Consider the following 24,498-nt stretch of genomic DNA (forward strand, 5'->3'; position numbering starts at 1 on the left):
AATCCTATATTATCCAACTGCTAGGTTGAGAAAAGCCATTTATAATTGATGGGCTATTTCCACAGGACACTCTGTGACACAGGCTATTAGATCAATTTCCACTCATGTATTTAAAGTTCTTTGAAACTCCAGTGCCTTTATAAAATGACTCCTCTCAAGCTTTACATTAATTACAGCTTTTTGGGACATTGCATTCTGATAAACCAAAATCAAATCTTCTCTTCTTGATGAAGTTTGTGGTTTGTTTGTTTTTTTTTTTTTTTAATAATAGCTAGCAATTCCTTTTTTCTCTTACATGTTTTCAACCATTTTTTTCATTTATAGTCCCCTGTTACTGAAGGCCACACAAAGTCTGTATAGGACTTTGCATTCTTTTTCTTCCTTTCTTCCCTTCTAAGTGAATATTTAGACAAACATATAATCTGCATTTCCATAAAATCTGCTGAAATATTGAAAAAGTTGAAAGCAACCTCAACAAGATCATCTACTCTAACATCAGTATGTCAAAGTATTTGTCACTAAAACCACATGAAGCTTCTGCAGGCAGCTACCTATGAGATGATCGAAATCAGATACAGATTCTTCCAACTTCTGGTTGCCATAGTACTGAGAACACCGTATGAGAAATTTCCTTGGTCTGCCAATATCCAGTATTTCTATAGTGCATTGCGATTAAAGAAAATGAGCAGTTCTATTAGCCCTAACCCGCATATTTACTGTCTAATACTGATAACTGGCACAAACTCCATTCATCAGTCCAATGCCAACAGTTGGCATTTCATCTGCAAGGTCAGTTTTTAAAGAGTTAACAGTCTTTAGTTTCAGACAGCCAGGCTCAAGCCTTCTAACAATCACAGATCAATGTACTTTTAAAAGGAATGTATGTCACCAAGGTAGAAACATGTTAGCAGATCAGAGATTTGCATATCAACTGTATCACTGCGTATACACTTGTCAGATAATACTATGAAAATAATCTTGGCAACTTGGATATTTTTTGCATGCAATTGTGTCATTTAAGTTTTTATAGTAAAGCCTATCCTGTAAACAAAATTCTGAAAATAGGGAGAATTAGTAAACTGTGCTGTCTCACTTGCATAAAACTGACGGATCTAAAAATCAGTGCAAGCAATGAATTTGCAACCTATTACTAGATAAACATAATAGCCAAGGTGTCAGTTAGTAAGCCACATGTTTCCAGAAGAGAGGATAAAAGCAGCATAAGATGCAATAGAAATACACAGGTCTGTTTTCAGGTGAAAATACAGTAGCACTGTAGCAATTGTCACTTCCTATTCAACACCAGCTTCATTGTAAGAAATCCAAGTGCTGCAGGAAAACGTCAGCTTTTGGAATGCAAGTTTCCATTTCTCTGCCAGAGTGGCATTACCATTGGTATCATTCTTCCTTAGCTACGGGCACTCTTCTTTAGTTAATTCACCCCATTATATAATTACCCAAACTTTGCTGAGCAGATTCCAAGGGGAGAGAGTTTCCTTCTTGCCCAAGTACTTTAAAAAGATCCTAACGTTATTTTAACAGCAGTTCAGAGATCACTACCACTCTCTGACTCTGCAACACAGTTGCATCTACAAACAGTGAACTCATGATCATCTCTCCTTCCTGAAACCTCTTTCAAAACAAATATATAATATAAGCACATAAACTGCATGGTGCTACACTTCGTTCCAACTCTACTGCAGTTCAAAGCATTCAAACATCACAACACACATATCAGTCCTTGATTATTCAGTCTGTTTCTGTAAGCAGCCAAACTAAATCTACTCTTGCAGTAACTGCTGCTATTTGTACATACAATTTTTCCTAAAGCTGTGAAAATATACACTTTTCTCCACCTATGCTCCAACAGCCTAGTACAGAAAAAACTGTAGCCACAGATAAATGAGCCATCATTGGATAGATACAATTTCCAATTACATAGAAAAGAAGGAAACCAGCAACCGTATTGTATAACATACTCGGTTCATTTATTTGGATAAATCTAACAGAAGTGTGATACAAATTTTTAATTATAGAATTATAATAAAAATAAAGGCTTTGTTGCTGCAATCCTACAGTTGGAATTCCAAACTTTTTTCAGCTGGGATTTTCTAGCTACTGCTGAGTTGCACTGACATGATTTAGCTTCTTCTTTTCTAAAAAAGAAAAAAGTGGACAAGGATTTCGCCAGTTTGAGAATAAAACAATATGAAGAGATCATATTCATTGTTCCTCATAGCAATATTTTACTCTGATTTTTCTCACTCAGTCTCACATAACCCAAACCCATCTTTCTAGCCTTCCCCACATCGTGTGGAACAGAACAGAAATTGATTTTGTCATCAGTCTCCATAGCCCAGTGCAAAGCATCCAAAGAGCACTCTCTCAGTTCTATGTAAACTTTCCATACTCTTGTGTGTGCATATGCATACAAAATTGCACGAGTTCACCATTTTTGGATATTTAGAAACAGTTATCGACAGTTAAATAGAACACTGAAATTTGAAATTTCCCAAAGTCATATGCACAGAATTTTCACTGAAGGCTGTAGGTCTGCTGTGTGTCCTTCACTGAAAGGGTTATAAAGAGGGACCGTGGATCCTTTCTGTTTTTGCGGACTGTTATCTTTCCTTTCAGGTCTTCTCCTGAAAAAGTAAAAAGTAAATTACTATGCTTACATTCCTGAATCATGCACAAAAATAGCAAAAATGCATCACATCCTCTTATGTTGCACAAGAAGTTGTTGCAAATTAATCAGAATTAAACAAATCTACAAAGGTTTCCTTTATGTTTTCAAAGCTCTAAGCAATGTTCTTAGAACAAATGTTAAGTTAAAATGAGTGCAGTTCAACCTAATGAGTTGCTGAGTTATGTCTGATGCTTTACTTCTCGGATGACCCACCCAAAGAGCCTATATGCCAATAATTTTACTTGTGATTGAGAAAAAAACACTGCATCCCTTGGATACATTAACCTTTCTTTGTATCTGGTTGAGTTGGATATACACAAATTTACTAAGAAGATGGTATAGGAAAACATTAAAGACAATTTAGGTTTTTTATTAGCTTTCATCTGCTTCCCATCCCACACCCCAACAATACGCACTTGCATACCTGACTGGTACTAAGGGGGACCAAAACAAAACCTCTGCAGAGGAAAGGTATAGGGTGGGGTTTCACAGATTTCCCTAAATCACAGACAACTGATATTTGTGCTACATTTGACCCCAAAAAAATACTGGAGAGAGGTTAATGTAGTTCCAAAACAGTGTGGCTGTCAATCTAGTACTTGAAGAATTTAGCCTTAAATCTTTATTTTTAAGGAAAAAAAAAATAGAGGTAGAGTAGTGGAACCAACCTGCAAACTTATTTGTAAATGCAAATTTCTTTGTTGATACAGACATACATGACTGAATATATAATGTTACAAAAATGGGAGAAAAGTTTTCTTTTTAAACATTTCTGTGCTCAAAATATTTATATACAAAGCAATTTTAAGCGTGTGTATGTGAAGAATGGCTTCCCAGTTTTTATCTGTAGACTAAGGGCCTGAAACCAGGAGTTATCAATATCCCTTCAAGTATAAATGACCAGATTTGTATGTTTTTTCAACTACATAAATACAGTATATCATGCATCAGAGATTGTTTCAAACCGCAATTTGCACAGGAGCTATTTTAGTCTTGTCACATAGAAAAATAACTAATGCAATTTTGAAAAGATCTCAAGATACAACCCAAAGGCTGAGCCCAAATATCTTCAGGTTAGTATTTTATATTCTATTTAAAGGCACAGACTGCAGAGAGGCAGAATGGAAACAAATAGCAAGTTGAAAACTAAGCCAGCTTCAAAGTCAATAAGAATTTTAGATTTCTCTATTTGGCACAACTCTCATTTCCATCCACAAACAGTAAACCCACAGGACATTTTGTCGAAGACTCCAGTATAAATATCAGAGGAAGCTTTTTGACAAGAATAACTGTGGTACCAATAATGCATAAAATACTTTAAAAAAGTATTTTTTGATAATTTTGGGGGTTTTTTTGTAATTGAATCATTAGTTGGAGATTCTACTTTAATTCCTGTGCAGCTTTAGTATTGGGACACAAATGCCCGACGTAATACAATGCTATTTACAAAGAATTGCAAAAATGGTTTCACAGATTATTTAAACAGAAACAGATTTGCCAGGTAGAGGGACAGAATAAAGATAAAAAGATGTTATGGCTTCTTTCCAGCTAGGAAGTTAAACCTAGTTTGAACATATAGATTTCCAGAATTGCTGCATAATGAAATATTTGACATATTTTAACATTCTATAATGACACTTTCAAAAACGTTCAGTAAGGTCAAAGAGCCTCTAAAAGAACTACAATTCCATGATTTAATCCATACTGCAATCTTCCCATTTAAAACACGAATACAAAGCAATACAATAAATGAAGTAATAATCTAAATATAATGTCATAAATTATAACTGACTTGATGGAACAGACCCCTAAGATCCTATTTGTGAAGGCAGCTAATGAAACAAAGCATTCAATTTTTCTCAGTTATTTCTTATGCAGTGACTACATTAAATCTGCTTTTCTAAACAGCCTTTTCTGAGGGCTGAAGCAAACAACAGCAGTGCAACCGAGTAAGAGAAAGGCAGTTCTGAACAATTAATCAATGTCATGTAGATAGAAAATGACTGATGTTTTTTCACCACTCTGCTGTCCTATGAGCTGCCTGAAGGAACCAGTCTCTGGGACTCAGCTGTACCACCTTGCTCTTATCATGCTCAGTTGAATACAAGTAAACCACACAGTGCCATTGCAGTTTGATTAGGACAAAAGTGAATCCATTACAATCCCCATTCTGCATTTTTATTATCCCTTAGAGAGCCCTGAAATTTGTCCCCAAAAAGAAAAAAAGGGAATTCAGCAGAATTCAGCTTGCTGCACAAGCTTGCTAGCACAGGAAAAAATGCATCCCTAGGTCCATACTGATCCACTGCCAAATAATACGCATGGGATTTACAGTGCACCCTATATGTGGGCTCTGAACACTCCAAAGAGTTTATTTTGGTTCTGACTTTTACCATCAGTGAAACTGTAAGCAATCTTATCTTTCACCTTATGTTTGTGCCACACAATCAAAAAAGGGCAAGCCTGCAGTTTAAGGGCGAAGATACCTCTCCGTGCAAGAGCCTCTTATCACTAGGAGTGTTTACATCCAACAAACCCTTTCTTTTTTCAGTCTAACTTGATTCATTTGGAAGGATTTGACTAAACCCAAAGATTGAATCCAGACTGCTGCAAAAATATCCATAACATCTACTTAAAGTTCAAAATGATCCGTAGCAATAAACTTGCAATGTGAAGAATGCTCAGAGTCCCATCCAACCTGACCTTGAATATTTCCAGGGACGGAGCCTCCACCACCTGCCTAGGCAACCTATTCCAGTGTTTCACCACCGTAATTGTAAAATATTTCTTCCTTATATCCAGCCCAAATCTACCCTCCCTTAGCTTAACACCACTGCATCCTGTCCTGTCACAACAGGCCTTGCTAAAAAGTTTGTCCCCATCTTTCCTGTAGGCCCTCTTAAAGTACTGGAGCACAATCTTTCAGGTTTCCTTTTTTAATTTATGTGGAAGAGCTTTATGAAGCCAACAGTGAGACAGGTAAAAACATCATATTCTTTATTCTGAACTCCATTAAAATTTAAAAACCTTACAAAAGATCTCACTGGAATTGTTTCAAAGAGCTGCTAGAAAACTGCAGTGGGTTCGGGCTGAAGACATCTTAACTACTGAACTGCTGGCAAGAAATATCTTCACAAATCCTCTACACAAGAATCACAGGCTTCTAAGTGGCAGTCATATCTGCCTTCACAGATACACAACAGTAAGCTCTGACACTGCTCTTCACAATAACATTGTCCTCGCTTGAGGCTAACAATTTAAATAGCATCTAATTTTCCACTCTAGTCTAGTTTAGACTTACGGAACCCACTATCCTATGCAACACTGAGGTCTAGCATGTGACTGAAAAAAACCCCAAGTCTCAAAAGTATTACTCTGGAAGAGCTGGCTAGAAAGTAGTTTCCGTATACCATCTGTCTTCTGAAAATGAGAAAGAACAATGAAAGAGCAATCATTTGTGGTGGGACCAAGAGCATCTCCCTTAAATTCAATAACTTATTCTTAATCCTCCCATTGATCTTCTTAAACTGCAGGCACCTACAGCTCTACAGAGACTACTAACTTCCCATTTGGCCATTTCTCTTACTGAATCCCCAGTCCAATGTGATCCAATGAGCAGTTGCTGTACTGAGTAGTAATCGCTGCCTTTCAGTATTATCCATCCGACCTGTGACACCTTTCTTCGCTGCCTGGCTACCTTTATAAACCAAGCAGCTTTTTGCCAACTCCTTTCTGTTATATCACTTTCCAGTCTCTTCTGAAACTATCCTGAGGTTCTATCTTTTCTTTTCATGTTCTGAGTATGTTCTCTAAAGAGTTTTTGTACCAAATTACTATATTTCAACTATCCAGGACCAATCACGAAGTAGGCTACTGCAAAAAAAGCCTATACAGCCAGCTGGGTAAGGTAAGAGCTTTGTATGGTTGCCTAAGATAACATGCCTACACTGCATTTATTGAGATTCCCAAGACAGCTCAGGTACCAGAAACAGTGGCCACAGGGAACCATGAATCACAGAATCACAGAATCACACAAGGTTGGAAAGGACCCATTGGATCATCGAGTCCAACCGTTCCTAACACTCCCTAAACCATGTCCCTAAGTACTTCATCCACCCGTTCCTTAAACACCTCCAGGGAAGGCGACTCGACCACCTCCCTGGGCAGCCTGTTCCAGTACCCAATGACTCTTACTGTGAAGAATTTTTTTCTGATATCCAACCTGAACCTCCCCTGACGGAGCTTCAGGCCATTCCCTCTAGTCCTGTCCCCTGTCACTTGGGAGAAGAGGCCAACTCCCTCCTCTCCACAACCTCCTTTCAGGTAGTTGTAGAGAGTAATAAGGTCTCCCCTCAGCCTCCTCTTCTCAAGGCTAAACAACCCCAGCTCTCTCAGCCGCTCCTCATAAGACTTGTTCTCCAGCCCCCTCACCAGCTTTGTTGCTCTTCTCTGGACACGCTCCAGAGCCTCAACATCCTTCTTGTGGTGAGGGGCCCAGAACTGAACACAGTATTCGAGGTGCGGTCTCACCAGTGCCGAGTACAGAGGGAGAATAACCTCCCTGGACCTGCTGGTGACCCCATTTCTGATACAAGCCAAGATGCCATTGGCCTTCTTGGCCACCTGGGCACACTGCTGGCTCATGTTCAGTCGGCTGTCAACCAGCACCCCCAGGTCCTTCTCTTCTGTGCAGCTCTCCAGCCATTCTTCCCCCAGTCTGTAGCGCTGCATAGGGTTGTTGTGCCCCAAGTGCAGGACCCGGCATTTGGTCTTGTTAAACCTCATCCCATTGGTCTCGGCCCAGCAGTCCAGCCTGTTCAGATCCCTTTGCAGAGCCTCCCTACCCTCCAGCAGGTCGACACTTCCTCCCAGCTTAGTGTCATCTGCAAACTTGCTGAGGGTGCACTCGATGCCTTCATCCAGGTCATTGATAAAGACATTGAACAGAGCTGGACCCAGTACTGAGCCCTGAGGAACTCCACTTGTGACTGGCCTCCAGCCGGAGTTAACTCCATTGACCACCACTCTCTGGGCCCGGCCATCCAACCAGTTTTCAACCCAGGAGAGTGTGCGCCTGTCCAGGCCAGAGGCTGACAGTTTCTGAAGCAGAATGCTGTGAGAAACTGTGTCAAAGGCTTTACTGAAGTCCAAGAAGACTACATCCACAGCCTTTCCCCCATCCAGTAGTTGAGTGATTTTGTCATAGAAGGTGATCAGGTTAGTTTGGCAAGATCTGCCTTTTGTAAACCCATGTTGACTGGGCCTGATCACCCGGTTCTCTTGCGTGTGCTTCATGATAGCACTCGAGATTACCTGTTCCATGACTTTCCCTGGCACTGAGGTGAGACTGACAGGCCTGTAGTTCCCCGGATCCTCTCTGCAACCCTTCTTGTATATGGGCACAACATCAGCCAGCCTCCAGTCTAGTGGAACTTCCCCAGTCAGCCAGGACCTCTGGAAGATGATGGATAGGGGTTTGGAAAGGACATCCGCCAGTTCCTTCAATACTCTTGGGTGGATCCCATCCGGCCCCATAGACTTGTGGACGTCTAGCTGGGCAAGCAAGTCTCTAACCGCCTCCTCTTGGATCACGGGAGCCTCAATCTGCCCCTCTAACTCTTGGATTTGTAAACAGAAGGAACAACTTTCTTTGCTATTAAAGACTGAGGCGAAGAAGGCATTAAGTACCTCAGCCTTGTCCTTATCCCCTGTCACTGTTATTCCTTCTGCATCCACTAGAGACTGGATATTCTCCCTCGTCCTCCTTTTCCTGTTAATGTACTTGTAGAAAGACTTTTTGTTGTCTTTCACAGACTTAGCGAGTTTTAATTCTAGTTGGGCCTTGGCCCTCCTGATTTTTTCCCTGCACGATCTCACTTCGTCCCTGTAGTCCACCCAAGATGCCTGTCCTTTCCTCCAGAGCACATAGAGCTTCTTTTTCTTATTGACGCATCTTGAGATCACCCTGCTCCACCAAGCTGGCTTTTCCCCCCGCCGGCTCCTTTTCCGGAACACAGGGAATGTGTGAAGGCCAGAATACATCTAGCCTTCCAAACTGTACAGCTGCAGCAGCCAAACTCACTCACCAAGAACTAGTCTTAATTCACTAAGTTTTGCAGTAGGGATCCTAAACTGCAGCCTTGTTCAATCCTTCTCTCTCAGGAGCTGTGGCAAAATTCTGAGAAAACTAGACTGTTGTTGCTCTATGAGCCACACCTCTTTGCCATCACAGAACTTGCAAAGCGAGGCACACAGAACAGCACAAGAAGAGCATCCAAGTTTTCCTATCTAGGTACAGAACTTCTGTTATCTTCCAATGAGATAGAATAGCCATGGGAAGAGATTCTTTCAATTTACTCCCTGAAAAACTCACCTACAAATGTTTCTGAAAAGTCTGCAGGATGATTTTAAACCACAGATTTCCAAAGATATGGCATAAGACATGCAAGATGCAGGGTGACCTCAAAATTCAAGTTTTAACAACTGCTAGATTTTAAAAGCAAGCACCATTTCTGGAGGTATCACTTCTAAGTGTCTATAGACACCATATTGCAACTGTAGACAGGCAAAACAGACACTAAAATTAGGAATCAAATTATCCAACTGGGATGCGCAATATTGAAGTATTTCAATATAAGTTCAAAACATTCAGACGGATTAATTGTACCAGCTTTGTTTTCCTGCCTCTAACAAAGCTTTCTATGTAGACAAATTAACATTTTTCAGTTGGTAAATTTACAGGCAACTACCCAATTATGGAGACCGGGGAGTTCAAGATAATCAAGGATTTTACAGGGTCTTAGTCATGTGCTAGCCCCTTTTAGCACCATAGAAAAACAAATCAAGGTTTTATTTCCACTGCAAGGCAATATTAAGAACAGAAAATGCTGACAATATGCTGTTTATTGCTAATAGAATTTGCTTGCATACAGATCTAGGTTTTAACTGAAGATGCTGTTAACAAAAAGATTCCGTGGGCCCTTTAAAATAAATTTTTTAAGCATTTTATTTATTTAGTAAATGCTTGAGACAACCAGATGAACGTGATATTCTGCATCTATTTTTTTTTTTTTATTTATGAAACTTAGCAGGAATATTTCAACAAAAGCAAAAGACTCCTATTTGCACCATTAATAAGAAAAAGATACTGCTTTGGCATCTCAATTTCAATTTTCAAAACAGAGACATTTTCAAGCTATTAAAAGGGATGCTAAGTGAAGCCTTGTACTCTGTAGGGAGTCCACAATACAATAGTGCCTTAGCTGAGAAAACCTAGTTTTTCTGGCAATAAAATATCATCTGGCTTCCTTCTCCAGCTTCTTTAATTTTACTGCACGCTAAGCAGTTAAAGCATATACAACACGCTGATGCTACTTTGCTTTACTTCATTGTGCACCAGCTCCAAGTCCCTCGTCACAGTCTATGAGGAAGAAAACTAGCTTTTCAGAATACTTCAGTAAGAGAGTATCCCCCACTTGCACATTAAATCTAAACCAAATCAACAGAAATTATCCATTAAAGCTATATACAAAACTGTCTACCATACTTAGGTATCAAGCTGTAATTCAGTGGAAAATTATTTTGTCTAAGTATTACTTACGTGTAACTTTTATTGTTTCAACTCTCCTTATCTTTGGACCTAGAATAAACCTCTTCCATTTTATGCCAGAGAATTTGCAAATGTTGCACACCTAGTGCAGGGTGCGCCAGGAATGTAATGTCTTGTAGTGGCTTGATTCTGTTATCATTAGGATAGAGATCAAAACATTCAGTCTTTTTTATGGCTGAGAAACAGACCTATTTTTAAAACAAATAGTCTGGCATCAAACAGCTGACAAAATTAGCAAGTTCACACTGCAGAACAAAACAACTTTGCCATGACACAAAGGAGACTTCCTGTTAAATACCTAACAGGTCCAGATATCTGTAAGCTCAGCCTCTTTTACAAGAGCAAATCCAAACACTATTAATCAACAAGTTTTTCTCAGAACCTTCTCTAACACAAGAAATAACAGGTAGAGAATACTAGAGTAAAGTGGTAATTTTATAGAAGATATAAAACCAGACAAAATGGGCAAAAGGATGCAAAAGGGGAACTTAAATAATTATGAAGAGGAGACAGATAGAAAAAAAAAAGAGAAACATAGCTATAACAAGATTTGTTACAGGAATAATTTTAAGAAATACGAGCTAATAAAAAGAAAGGAAGGAATTACAGCAAAAGTGATCTTGAAGGCCAACTAGGTTCACTGCTTCAAAGCACACTGTTTCTGCAGTTGTCTTTGGAAAGTCACCATAGCTAGACTAGAATTCTAGAACTAGGCACATCTCCTAGTAATTTCACACATTCGGTAAATGTCAAATGATCTGTGTAACATTGAATAATGTGCATATTCTAACAAATATCACTGCACTTGAAAAAATTTCACTTTATGACATTGAAATTTAATGAGTTGCAGCAAGGAGACCTTAGCCAGCCTTGTCTATAAAGAAACTGAACAAGAACACAAGTCAAGTACAACTGCACCAATGCACATGTGCACCCCAAGAAGTGACAGGACCTAAGAATAAGCAATTAAAATTATTTAAGAATATAAAGTCAAAGCATGAAAGAGAGAAATAATTTGTCAGATAACACAGACCACAGTGCCTTTAGGAAAGGAGCTGCCAGCAAAAAAGTTGTCATGGCTGACAGCTGGAATAGGCAATTGTAAAAGCAGTTTAATCAAGTGCAGATGCTGCTTTCGCCACTGCACGTTCATAATTAGGTCTGTTGAAAGACAGACCATCTACATCCATCTACATCAATACTTCTCTATAGCATCTCTAAGCCTGTTGACCTCTTTTTTTTTTCCCCAGCATCCACATAAGTTTGTGTATTGTTTCTCCCAATGTATCCTTTTCATCTATAAACTGTTCATTTTGGGGTCGTGTATTATCATGAGTTTATCATGAGTTTATCAACCAATCAACAGAAACTAGCCCCATTCTGAGGTTCTTCCCTTGGTCCTGCTAGTCTGTAAAGAAAAATAGCACTCAAAGATAACTAATTTAGCACTGGATAAGAGTTTAACAGTGGTGACTAAATACCTAATGGTCAAGTGGACAAAAATAAAAATAACAAAACAGCATAAAAATTTAACTACTGTATTTCCTTTGATTATAAAAAGACTAGGGAAGTGTGAAAGAAAGTGCAGTTCTACAGGAATAACAGGGCAAAGCTTATAATTCTTGCCCTGTTGTATGTCCATCCTCTTGCATGACAATTCTACAATGGTCATGGACTTATTTCTGTGCCTATAAAGCTAGGAATATTTGACAACTTGCATACAAATGTATTTTCAAGGCTTATCAAATAGAACTAATTAGAACCACTAACAAGCACCACTACGCTCTTCAAAACCTTACTTGAACATTTTATCATCTGAATTTTGGGTTGTCCCTGATGACAACAAAAGCCTTTATAACTACATCAAATTCAGGGTGAAACATACTACAGTACTTACCCATTCTATAAAAATTCACAGTGTATCAAAACAACGCCTTTCATACTTCAATGGACCAAGTTCATGGCTGTAAGTGCTTTGAAACTGTTTTCAATTTACAGAGTAATCCCACAGTCCCAGGTACAGCACCACGCATATATTCATGATCCATTTAAATACAACATAGTTCAGGAGTAGTACAAAAAAATCCTACGCAATCACTTACAAATATGATACTTAAGAATACTAGTATTGTTAAAATTAAGTTAATGTTAATAGCAGTGTTCTGCTCTTACACTCTACTGCCTCAGAAATGCTTTCATACAGAAGTTCTCATCAAAATTATGCTATAGAGCTACAGAAGTATGACATACGCCTACTTATACCTGTGCGGACTTTACACATTTTTAACGCAAGTTTTGTATAGATATTTGCCAGTGCTTTGCTGAGTCAAAAGAATTCGTTAAAAGCAGCTGATTTATTTATTAGTTGTTTTTAACATTTACATAATTTTAAAAGTATTTTAGATTTAAATTTAATGATAACAGCAGTGTAACTTAACTACTGTTGCACCACAACTAAATTTAAATATACCTGCTTCTACAGGAATTGGTTTCTCCAGAAGGAAGACTGTCTGTTTCCAGTGTGTTTTGGTACACTGGGGACCAGTAGAAAATAAGACCTGCAATGGAAAAGTTCAAGAGTTTGATTAAGAACAACATTTTTGATATCACACCACATCAATCAATTACCAAACAGACATGCACATGAAGTGTTTGCTACAGCAAAACAGACTCTCTGCCAAATACCTTGAGGTAAAATAAAATACATAACTGCCCTCATCTCCTGAAGATATTTTTAAAATATATAACACCAAATACTCACCTTATTGTGACAGTTCTTCTCAAAAAATATATCAAAATAACCAGCAACTGCCTATAAGAAAAGAGAAAAATGTAAATATGATAAAAGAATAAAGGTGACACTCAAGAAGACTATCACTAATATACGTATTGGGATTTCTACTGCTTTTAAAGCCTTTACTAAGAAGAACAAACCTACATTTATGCTTTCAAACATGCTAAAAATCTTAAGTCAAATAAATAAACCATCATCACACCTTTGTTTTACTCGAGCATACTCAGCCCCACTGTAACTGCATTTTATTACCTATCAAAGTTTGGTCCGAGTTTCCAAAATAACACGCATACTCTAACTGCAACTAGAATTAGATATGAGAAAATTGCTTTTCAGACACGTAAACCCACAAACATTCAGTCCTTGTCCTCTGTGGCTCCCATGACTGTCACAAAACACACACGCAGCCAGAGGGATTCTGCATGGTCTCTTCACTCCTTGCGTAGCTTAACACCATTTCCCATAAAAGCTCCTTGTGAATAGAGACAGAGCATAACCAGGCAGGGAATATTTTTCTTCCTCTACTACACACACAGATAAGGAAAGATTCACAGATGCCTCACTGCTGGCCTCTCCAGCAGTTAATAGTTTCTAACAGTAACCCTCCACAGGATGTGTTGGAACTTTTCTTCTGTCTTTCCTGCCATCCCACTCCTACCCTCTTCAGTGCACAATTCATTAGTGGGATATTTTTCCAGCTTAAAGTGGAAAAGAAATACAAGAAGTCTGCACACAAAACAGGATACCAACACTAGCAGTTACACAGTCTTTTAATACTGGCCTGCCTTTTTTGACAAAAAAGCCTTATGAGAGTCCCAGAAATTCAAAGAATTCAAATAAAGAACTGGAAGATACTAATAAAAAATGATCAACTCTGATGGATCAGAGGGCTAGAGCACATCTCACATGAGGACAGGCTGAGAGAGTTGGGCTTGTTTTGCCTGAAGAAGAGAAGGCTAGGCAGAGACCGTATAGCAGCATTCTAGTATTTAAAGGGGGCTACAAGAAAGATGGGGAGGGGCTCTTTATCAGGGAGTGCAGTGATAGAAAAGGGAGAATGTTTTTAAGCTGAAAGAGGGGAGATTTACATTAGATATGAGGAAGAAATTTTTTTACTGCAAGGGTGGTGAGGCACTGACACAGGCTGCCCAGAGAAGTTGTGGATGCCCTGTCCCTGGAGGTGTTCAAACCCACGCAGGATGAGGCTTGGAGCAATGTGTCAATAATAGGATAGAATAGTTAGGGTTGGACCTTAAAGATCATCTAGTTCCAACACCCCTGCCATAGGCAGGGACATCCCACTAAATCAGGCTGCCCAAGGCCCCATCCAACCTGGCCTTGAACACCTCCAGAGATGGGGCAGCCACAACCTCCCTGGGCAACCTGCTCCAGTGTCTCACCACTCTCATGGTGAAGAAGTTCTTCCTAATGTCTACCCTAAATCTGCCCCTCTCCGGTTTATACCCATTCCCCCTGGTCCTATCTCCACAAGCCTTTATGAATAGCCTCTCTCCAGCTTTCCTGTAGGCCCCCTTCAGGTACTGGGAGGTCGCTATAAGAACTTCTCTGAGCTTTCTCTTCTCCAGGCTGAACAAGCCCAACTCTTCCAGCCTGTCCTCGTAGGGAAGGTGCTCCAGCCCTCCGATCATCTTTGTAGCCCTCCTCTGAACCCATTCCAACAGCTCCATGTCCTTCTTATGTTAAGGACTCCAGAACTGGACACAGTATTCCAGATGAGGTATCACAAGAGAGGAATACAGGGGCAGAATCACTTCCCTCGACCTGCTGGCCACGCTTCTTTTGATGGATACGGTTGGCCTTCTGGGCTGCGAGTGCACATTGCCGGCTCATGTTGAGCTTCTCATCGACCAGCACCCCCAAGTCCTTCTCTGCAGGGCTGCTCTCAAGCACGTCATCCCCCATCGTGTACTGAAAACGGGGATTGCCCCAACCCAGGTGCAGGACCTTACGCTTGGCCTTGTTGAATCTCATGAGGTTCCCAGAGGCTCACTTCTCCAGTCTGTCCAGGTCCCTCTGGATGACATCCTGTCCTTCCAATGTGGCAACTACACCGCTCAGCTTGGTGTCATCCGCAAACTTGCTGAGGGTGCACTCAATCTCGCTGTCCTACCACTCAACGCTGAGAATCTCATTCCCAAGTGAATTACAGCCTTCTCTCTAATATGATTTTTTTGAGTTAAGATTGAGGAGGCTTTGACAAAGTTTTATTGACTCATCAGACTACTTTTATTGATGCAGAGTCTTTTCTGGACATTAGTCGGAGATCTACTAAGTCATAAAAATATTGTTCCACCATCAGGTCAATACTGTTGATATGTTTACAAAAAAACACCTAGGATATGATTACTGAGGAAAGGAAAAAAGTTTGCTATAACAAAGATACTTCAAGAATTGAGGGAAAAAAAAGCGGCTTCCAGAGAAAATGAGACAAACGAGCTACATTTCAGACCAGAAAGCCAAAAGCTCCACAGCTAAGGTGGATGCAATTATCTGTATGCTCGGTAGCAAGAAGTAACAGAAGCATCCTACATGCTCCCCTGAGAAAACATCCCCAGATAGAATGTTTTAGGGATGGAGTTCAGGCTGAAAAAAACCTGTAGTTATAAGCAAAGAAACTGTCCCTTGCTATTTGCTGCCTTTTGCGCTCAGGGAAAGCTTATACCTTCTATAAATGACTAAGATAAATAATCGCCTAACTCCTTACAGTATCAATGGTTTCCCTAACTGAAACACTGACTTGGACTATTTGAATCCAGAAGTAATAACAGTAATTACTACACAGAGCACCTTATGCAGAGCTCCAAGGATTACAGAGTTCAAAGGACTACAAAGAAAGAGTTCTATGTAGATGCATTAAATTCTTCTTGTTACCTTCTAAAATGGATATATGTCCTTCTAAGTTGATACTGAAAAAATTAAGCCAAAAGAAAAAAAAAACCCAGAAAAATATTCTAACAAAATAAGTCCATAAGGATAAGCTCCTGTGAACAGCTTCAAGTGTTCCCCAAAATTCCTCAAAATTTGGCCAGTTAAAACTGAGCAGTGGCAACACCTCAAAAGCAAAACACACCCTCTCTGTTGAACTGTGTCAGCAGGCAACCCCAGCCCTGCACAGCTGAATAGATAATGTATGCTTACAGTTAAATAAATGCAGGACAGAGTTTGAATTGTGTATATTCAATTAGCAAGTAGTTTTCAGCTACTGATGCTGTTTTCCCTATTTCCTTTAACAATCCATACCAACCGTACCAACGCATCTGTGTATGAAACTCATCATTCAATTGAAAGTTTTACCAAAAGAAATAGGCTGGGCCTCTTCAACACTGAAAGAGGGCATGCAGATCCCAGCACAGCTCTAAAGCCTTTTTGTATAAAGCAAGCACGGAAGGAACCCAAGAGAAAGGAAAGCCTCAAATTTGCAGTTAATGTAGAAAACCTTAGTATAAAGAGTAGGTGGGCCTATGTCAAAGAGGAAACCTTGTTCTTTATACCCAACTGGATAATTGCTTCATACCAGAAAAAAAGTAGACAGTTTCCTATAATCACCCATGCTTTGCTTTAAGCAATGTAGGAATTTGAAAAATAGACCATTAGAGCATTCCTATGATGGTCTGGCTTTATTCCCCTAGCAGAGAGTACAAATGTTAACAACTAATTACTACCACAAAACTTTTTTCATTACAGCTCAGTTCTATAAATCTTTTCACATTCTATTAAGGCAGCTAAATTAGCCACAAAACATTTAATTTTTCAAAATTGGTCAATAACGCTGCATCATAACCAGAAATAAAAGTTTCCTTAGCTATGTCATTGGTGAAATATTTGAAGATTCAAAGCAGCAACATAGTTCTAGTTATTTCTCCACTTGTAAAAAGTTTTGCACAATACATTAGAATTTCTGTTTCTACATGAAGCAGCAGGAAGTCTTCCTTGAAACAGCTATGAAAAACTAAAATCTTTGACTGCATTAGAGAAGCCTATTTCCATACTCCCAAATGTAAGTGCTAAAACTCTCTAAATCAAAACACGACCCCCCACTACCGTTAAGGTATATCAGTGTAAGCCTTGCACCGCTACAGAAGTGAAATGACCCTCTATATTTGTCCAAAGCAGCCTCACAAATCTAAAACCTAACTAAATCAAGGTTGAAATAACAAAACTAGCTTGACAATAAAAATACTAGGTTGATAAGAAAAAAACTAGCTATAAAACAGTGGATTTGGTTACTATATTCTTTATTCGTTACCCATTGGTAGATTTATGCTGAAATGCAGAATACATATCTTTTATATTTAAATACATCTGAAGTTCAAAATAATTTTCATTTCACTTTTGAACACTACCACAAACTGCAGTAGCTATAACAGTCAATCACAAACTTTTATTAAATATGAAATGCTATGAAGAAAGACATTTCCAATATTTACAGCTTGAAGGAAATTACGCCTTCCCTTCCTGTAAAATTTAACACGTGCAGCTAAGCAACAAAATATAAGGAAAAAAAATATTCACAAGTGGAATACTAGAAGCAATCACAGACACAATCATATAAAACAGAATGAAAGGCTGGCCAGATTTTTATTAAATGTGTCATCTTTTTTTACAAGAAGGCAAACTAAAGAAAAGGAACAAGCAAATAACACCCCTATAAATTCTAGATGATGTTTCACAATTCCTGTCCTGGTTTCTTTGTTTTTTTTAAGCGTAATAATAACTGTTTTTTCTTCCACTGCAGCTTTTCTCATCCTTTTGCTCTGCCTTTGACAGTTCATTTACAACTCCACCAACGACTAATCAGCAAGAACTTCAGCCTCCTCTGGAAGAATCTTTTAAGTGCCAGTCTCTTGAATACCATGAAAGAGCAAAACAAAAATAATGATTTCTGAAGTTGTAATAAATAACCGCAACTCCAGCCTGACACATGCTCTAGACTCAAAGGATGTTAAATATTGGGAAACGCTGCAGAAATATTATTCTTCCTGTTCTCAAATAAATTGCCAGGAGAAAAGCACAGCTCTGAGGACAAAAACTCCAATCCCGGAACAAAGTCCCCACATCTACTCAGGGCACTAGGGTGGTTAAGTAATGAACTAAGGGAACATTTAATAATAGATGTGCATTAGTGAGATTGAGAAGCAGTATCCTATAAGGGTCAGAGCTCACTCAACAACTAAGAATAAAGTATTCCTGAAATTAAAACAGAAGCCACTAAATTCTCCTCGATTTTGTCAAAAACAAGTTTTGATGAAGAATTCATGTAAAGTAGCTTAACATCTTCATCCATCACTGAGGATTTCCAAGGTGTTCAGGCAAACACATCAAAAACAGTAAATGAAGCACTTGCTCTCAGTAAGATTCACTTGTCTTCGAGAATTTTCTTCCTACCTAAATAAATTATTTTTAGCCTATTTTTTCCCCACTTATTCATGTAACATGTACCAAATATATCAAGATCCCAAGAAAACCCATTTAATATATGTAATAGGTTTACAGCAGTACATATTATTTACACTCTGCCACTTCGAGCCCTTATCTGAAACGGGAATAAGAGTCTAAATTTTAATTCAAGTACATCTGAATACGAAGGCTTTTTCTAAAGGAAATGGCTTCAGCATTTTAACAGGATAAAACAAATGAGACTGCTTGACTGCTTATGAGAACTCATAAAGGCAACCTTACCAATCCACTTAGGAACAAGGAAATTAAAAATTATCATCATTGCTATCACCTACAGTGAGTAATTTATCATTCTTGCTCTTCACTAGTATCATGTTCCAACAGTGAGTGGCTACAACAAATACAATTAGACAGCTGGCCACAGGAGTGGGAGATAATGTGCTTTTGATGGAGTTTATCCAAGCATGGAGATGGAATGTTTGTCATCCATGCAGCAGAGTTGCTGTGTTTTTATCACAGGGAAAAGAAATCTCTCACCATTAAAACCCAACAATTTTATGTTTTGAAAAGAATAACAATCTGGAAATCACTGCAGAGAAGGCTACAAATGGCTAAATAAATCAGAAGGACAAATTCTGCTTTATAACAGGGTAAGAGTAGGCTTTCCTTTAAATAGAAATCTGGCATTCAAGGCGTGTTTAACGGTAGTACCCAGAGCCAGATTTCCAACTTTTAGCTTACAGAAACTTAGTTTCTCACCTAAGGTTGGAATTAAATACTTACACACTAATACTTATGATTGGCTCCCAAGTGGAAGACTGGGCATTAAGAAATGAAACTGCCTAGCATGTAAGAACATTTTAACAATCAAAGATTTTCCATTATCAAAATAATCTTTTCCAGACACCTCAACCTCCTTTTTCCCCCCCAATAGTTTTAATACATCAGTCACGTCCTCCGTCTCATTATCCTTCTTTCACCCTCTTCCTCCCTCCCACTTTTTATACGTATTCCCTGCTTTTTGACAAGATCTCCTGGGAGCAATGAAGAGATACTGCCATTTTCATCCCAGGGGATAGTGTTATTCAGCTAGGAAAGATCAACCTTGATGGACTCACAGGGGAAATGCTCACAAACAAAAGAGAAAGTTTGTCAATTGATTTCCACAGTGAGGGTAATCACTGTTATATTTTATCTCAAAAGCTCACATAGCAATCAACTTGGAACACAATTAATGGAATATTCTCCTAAGCAGCATCAACTGACTGATATTAGCCAGATGTCTCATTAAAATCAGCAGTGACAAACACTAGCTCTTTATTAGGAAAACACACTTTCGCAGGCTAATTAAATTTATTTTTGGCCATTATCTTTCTAAGACCGAAATCAAGTCAACTTGCACTAAAAGTGCTTTGAAACAATTACATAAAATGATCCATGCAACTGATTCATGCTTTGAGTATCTTCAACATTTGAAAGCTAAAATAATGATAAATAAACTTAATGCTAAAAGATACTACTTTGTGGCAGACCATAGGAAGAATAAAAGAAAAACCAACAGAAAGAATATGCACTCCGAAAAAAGCCTTGACTCACCCCCATCCCCCAACGTCTGCTATACTCAGCTCTATATACAAGGTCACAATTAAAAGTTTATTTTTGCTCAAGCTTTCCATATTTCTCAGGTTTATAGGGATTTTCTTTTCTTAAAGACTTATTTAATTGCTTGAACACCTGGAAGAAAAACCTATTTAGAACATTAAGCATTTTTTTGAGGCTATGACCCAAATGTATTACAGAATCAGCTGCAATACACTTCGGATGCACCTACAGAGAAACATCAGGCTGATCTGTTACGAGCATGACTTAATCCTCTGCTAGGGTTTTATTTTTTTTGGTCATGCAAAAGTATGAGAGTAATTAAAACTAATTTACAGGTGGAAGGACAGATAAATCAGATATGTGTCAATTAATACTATGCTCTCCAGTTTTGGGAATTATTTCGTATTTCACACAGGCTCATCACAAAGTCTTAGTCTAAAACGAGAAAAGTGTTAGCCTATTGCCTGCCGAACTGCATGGTTTTCAAATAACCTTTAATACAATTAAGTGGCACTACCATACGACCAGATAATTAACCAAGTGGTCAGCAAGAAGGCCTTCCAAGAGCAAGAGTGATAATATCTACAAAGAGAAATATCTGTTTCAGCATTTGCATTATCAGTTTTCAGGAATTAGTTTTGTACTAAAAAGTTACAAAACAAAATGGAAGGAAAAAAATTAAGGATGAAAAAGAGGTGAGTGGCAAGTCCCAAAAGTTAGCATTAGACTGGAGAGGTTAATCTTGCCGTGCTCCCTCCAGCCAAAGAACAGAAAAAACAGTCTGTTCCCAACTCTCTCCTTGCCAAAGCTTTCCCACAGACTTTATGAAATCCTCCCAGAACTGTTGACCAGAACAAGTTTCTGTTTACAAGAACAGAAATAAAGTATGGGGAAATCAAGAGGTCAGCTTCTCTGCTGAGACTGAAAATAAACACAGAATTTCAAACAGTGTTTACTAAAGGGAAAAACACCAAGAGACTGAGCAAAAACCAAAATCAGATTCTAGGAGGTATTTAGTAACTTGCCACAGAAATCAGAAGTGCAGCCTCTCCTGCCTGAGGGGTGTTCTAAGTCGTAATCAAAACAAATGAGGGAATGAGTTGGTAAAAACACTGCATTATGTCTCTGATTCCTGTCAGTTTTTACAGCTTACTGGTCTCTGGTACCAGAGACATGCAAAGAGGTTGATGGGAGAAAGCAACAGACCCCAACATGGATAATGCCTCCAAGGGTTGCCAGCTGAAAAATTTAGCTCTCCATACCAGAGGATGCCAGGACTCCCTGCTCCAAGTACTTGCTAAATTACTCCCACCAGTGCTAAGCTTCTGCGAAAACAAGTTCAGCAACAGCAACCATGCACTTCATGCTACTGACACAATTCCATGTCTATCGTATGTTCCTCTGCACCAATGCAATGCCTCAGGAAGAAGCAGCATAGAAACCCACTGCCCAGAACCTGATGACACAGCGCAAATTAGTAGTTGAGCTGCAACAGGATCCACAAAACAACTAACATATCTCCATGCAGGTAACTGTCCCACTTGTGTGGTTTTTAAAGACAGACCACTTGTAGAGAGAGTCAAAGTTCTAATGGCAACACTGGTCTGAACTGAGCTTTGCTGTTGGTGATGGCAATAGGAGTAAGAATCAAATCTGTTTTGACGCTTTTATGGCACAGAAAGGGCTGCTTTGAAATCAACTTTAGATTATGAGCTCAAAAAGTCTGATATATACAAGCATATAAGGATAGATTTCCAAACTGTTATTTTTGTGATATTTTTGTAAATAAAGCAAAACATTTTAAAACATTCAGATTTTAAAAACTGCAGAAATCCCAAGAGCCAAGAACAAAAAGCTAGATTTTCAAGAAATGTACGCAATTTCCTCTTTTTATGCAAAAAAACCCCAAAGACAGTAGAACAAGAAGACACGGATGCAAAAAAGGAAAACATCAAATGTTATTTTCAAAGGACAAATTGCAATCTTAAAGCATCTCCTCAAAAATTCTCAATATAAATAATGGACTTTTATTGTTCATTTACTGCAAGGTTAGGCAGCCTGATATGATGGATGAACTGTCAACCCCCAACTAAACTTCCACAATCCATCACAGAAAGAGTGGAAATTTCACTCAAAGTGTCAATAAACCTAAATAATGAAGTGCAAAATACTACAGAGTTCTGATCATTTTTTAAGAACCTGCATTCACTGCAAAATTTCAGAAACACTGTTCTTGCCCCAGTTCCCATCCCTTCTCCCTGGCAGTCATAAAATGCAGGCATAGAATGCAGGCATAGATCTTGATTTATAAGTCAATGATACCATAGAATCATAGAACAAAAATGAAGTTATAGAATCATAGAATCACTCGGTTGGAAAGGACCCACCGGATCATCGAGTCCAACCATTATCTTGAAGATCTAGTGCTAGGAAAAATGATTTTTACAAAATAAGCCATTTTACTCTACTCAAACATCAAAAAGACTTCCCAGATTTTGTAGAGATTTCAGTTCAACTAATCAGTTATTCAAAAGTGGCCACATTAAGAAAATTAACCCAGTGCTGCACTGGAGCTTGGCCTGAAATCAAAGCTGATCCTGCTCTGAGCTAATTAGAAATGTTTTGTGGTTCTACGACAGCTAAAACTGGGAGATTTTTGCTATCAGCTTAAGTGTTTACATTACACAGTAACATATTCTTTGTACCAGAGGAAGCCTTCAATCTCTTCTTCGCATACACACATATAAGCCAGATAAACCAGTCATGGCAGACTTATCACAAAAATATTAAAAATTAGCTACCGATTACTCCTTTGGACTTGATTCTGTGATGTACTTATTTAAAGCTAAGCGTGAAACTCTCAGCAGAAGTATCACAAGACAGTAGACTACAAAAATTTTAGCTTTTACTACAGTTCTCAGAGCCTAATACAACCTTTTGTCAAATATGATGAGAATATTTCAAGAAGTTGGTAGAAAACATTTGTAATTAATGTTGAATGTAAAAGCATATTAGCGCAATCATAGAATCTGCAAAAATGAGGTCATCCTGCCTTTGCTTATCATTTTGTGTTTAAAAATTCAATGCATTACTTTAATGCAAGCCACCATGAGACCTTCCTCTTCTCAGATATGGTAAGATGACTTTCTCATCTTTATCCCAACTGCCCTGCCTACAGGTAACAACACGAAAATCCTACTGATGTACTCTTTTCTTCCCTCTTACAACAAAGCAAGCAAGCATGCACCATAAGTAAATCAAAGCAAAAAGGTATCCTCACACAGGTTACTAATCTAATAATTTCTAAATATTCATGTTGGAATGCCTAATTTCTTTTATCTTTAAACATATTCATATTTCAAAAGTTACTCGCGTCGTTACATGAAGTATATTAAATACCTATACTTAGGTATTTTCCTTGACTTATACTTCAAAAATGAAATAAAACCCACACAACTTGCATGGGCACTTGCAGAAACAAGGGACATTCTTCACTAATCCACAAATCAGTGTTTCTCTGTTTTCTCATAACTAGCAGATACAGAATGACCAAGAAATCATGCAGCAAAATGAATGTATACCTCCGTAAATTCATAATTAACAATGTAGGACCAACTTCAAAAAAGTGTTTGAAAGATGCCCTAGTACTGAGTTTTCATTTAATTCTAAAGCTTAGACTGAAAACTTTTCTTTCCATTTGTTTCTTTTCACATTGACTCCTATTTTAGACAAATAATGCCCAACTGAGTGAGATCACAGACTCAGACTCAGACCTGCTGGAGATTCTTCACTCAATGCAGCATAGTCTGTAATACTAAGATAAATAAGTTTGCGTTTGCTGTAATTAGAACTTCCCTCCAATCAAATTCCATAGCCTTTCTAGAATTAGTGTTGTTTTGCGTATAAGCCATATTAACCTAAAGTAAAAATCCTAACTGGCATATAATAGAACAGATGCAGTGAAACCCCTGTCAACCAGGGATTTACTAAATTCAGATTCCAATTACCTATTTGTTCCCCCTCGGTCTTCACGTATAAAGTTCATGAACTTGCCTGTTTGAGAAACAGCTTGCCATATGAGCTATATGTTTATCACTATATGTTTATTACATGAGCTATAGCCTACCTTTCCCATAGCCATTTTGGTTTTCACTCTTACTAAACTCAGAAAAGCTCTTTTGATAACAGGGACAGCGTCATTTTTTAGCACAATAGTACCAACATGTTTGAACAGAACACTCTTATTTTAGAAAATGAGCTAGAGAACAAAAGAGAACAACCTCACTATGAAGGCTCCTTATCCTTCCCTTTCCTCACCTACCTGTATTATACCATAAAACCATTACTGAAGTTCTACATTCATCTCTCTTTACAAAAAGGGCTCAT

General features: G+C 38.4%; 1 protein-coding gene across 1 annotated transcript in view; it reads right to left on the minus strand.

The window, feature by feature from the left end:
• Positions 1-1,980: 1,980 nt before the first annotated feature.
• PRMT3 (protein arginine methyltransferase 3) overlaps positions 1,981-24,498 on the minus strand; it is a 62,078-nt gene continuing 39,560 nt past the window's right edge. Inside the window, exons 14-16 of the mRNA XM_054068262.1 lie at positions 13,060-13,110; positions 12,769-12,856; positions 1,981-2,645 (exon numbers count right to left, since the gene is read on the minus strand). Coding sequence (XP_053924237.1) covers positions 2,536-2,645; positions 12,769-12,856; positions 13,060-13,110 — 249 coding nt within the window. The 3' untranslated portion in view covers positions 1,981-2,535. The remainder of the gene's footprint in view (positions 2,646-12,768; positions 12,857-13,059; positions 13,111-24,498) is intronic.

This window comes from Cuculus canorus, chromosome 5 (genome assembly GCF_017976375.1).
Source record: "Cuculus canorus isolate bCucCan1 chromosome 5, bCucCan1.pri, whole genome shotgun sequence".
Classification (NCBI taxonomy): Eukaryota; Metazoa; Chordata; class Aves; order Cuculiformes; family Cuculidae; genus Cuculus; species Cuculus canorus.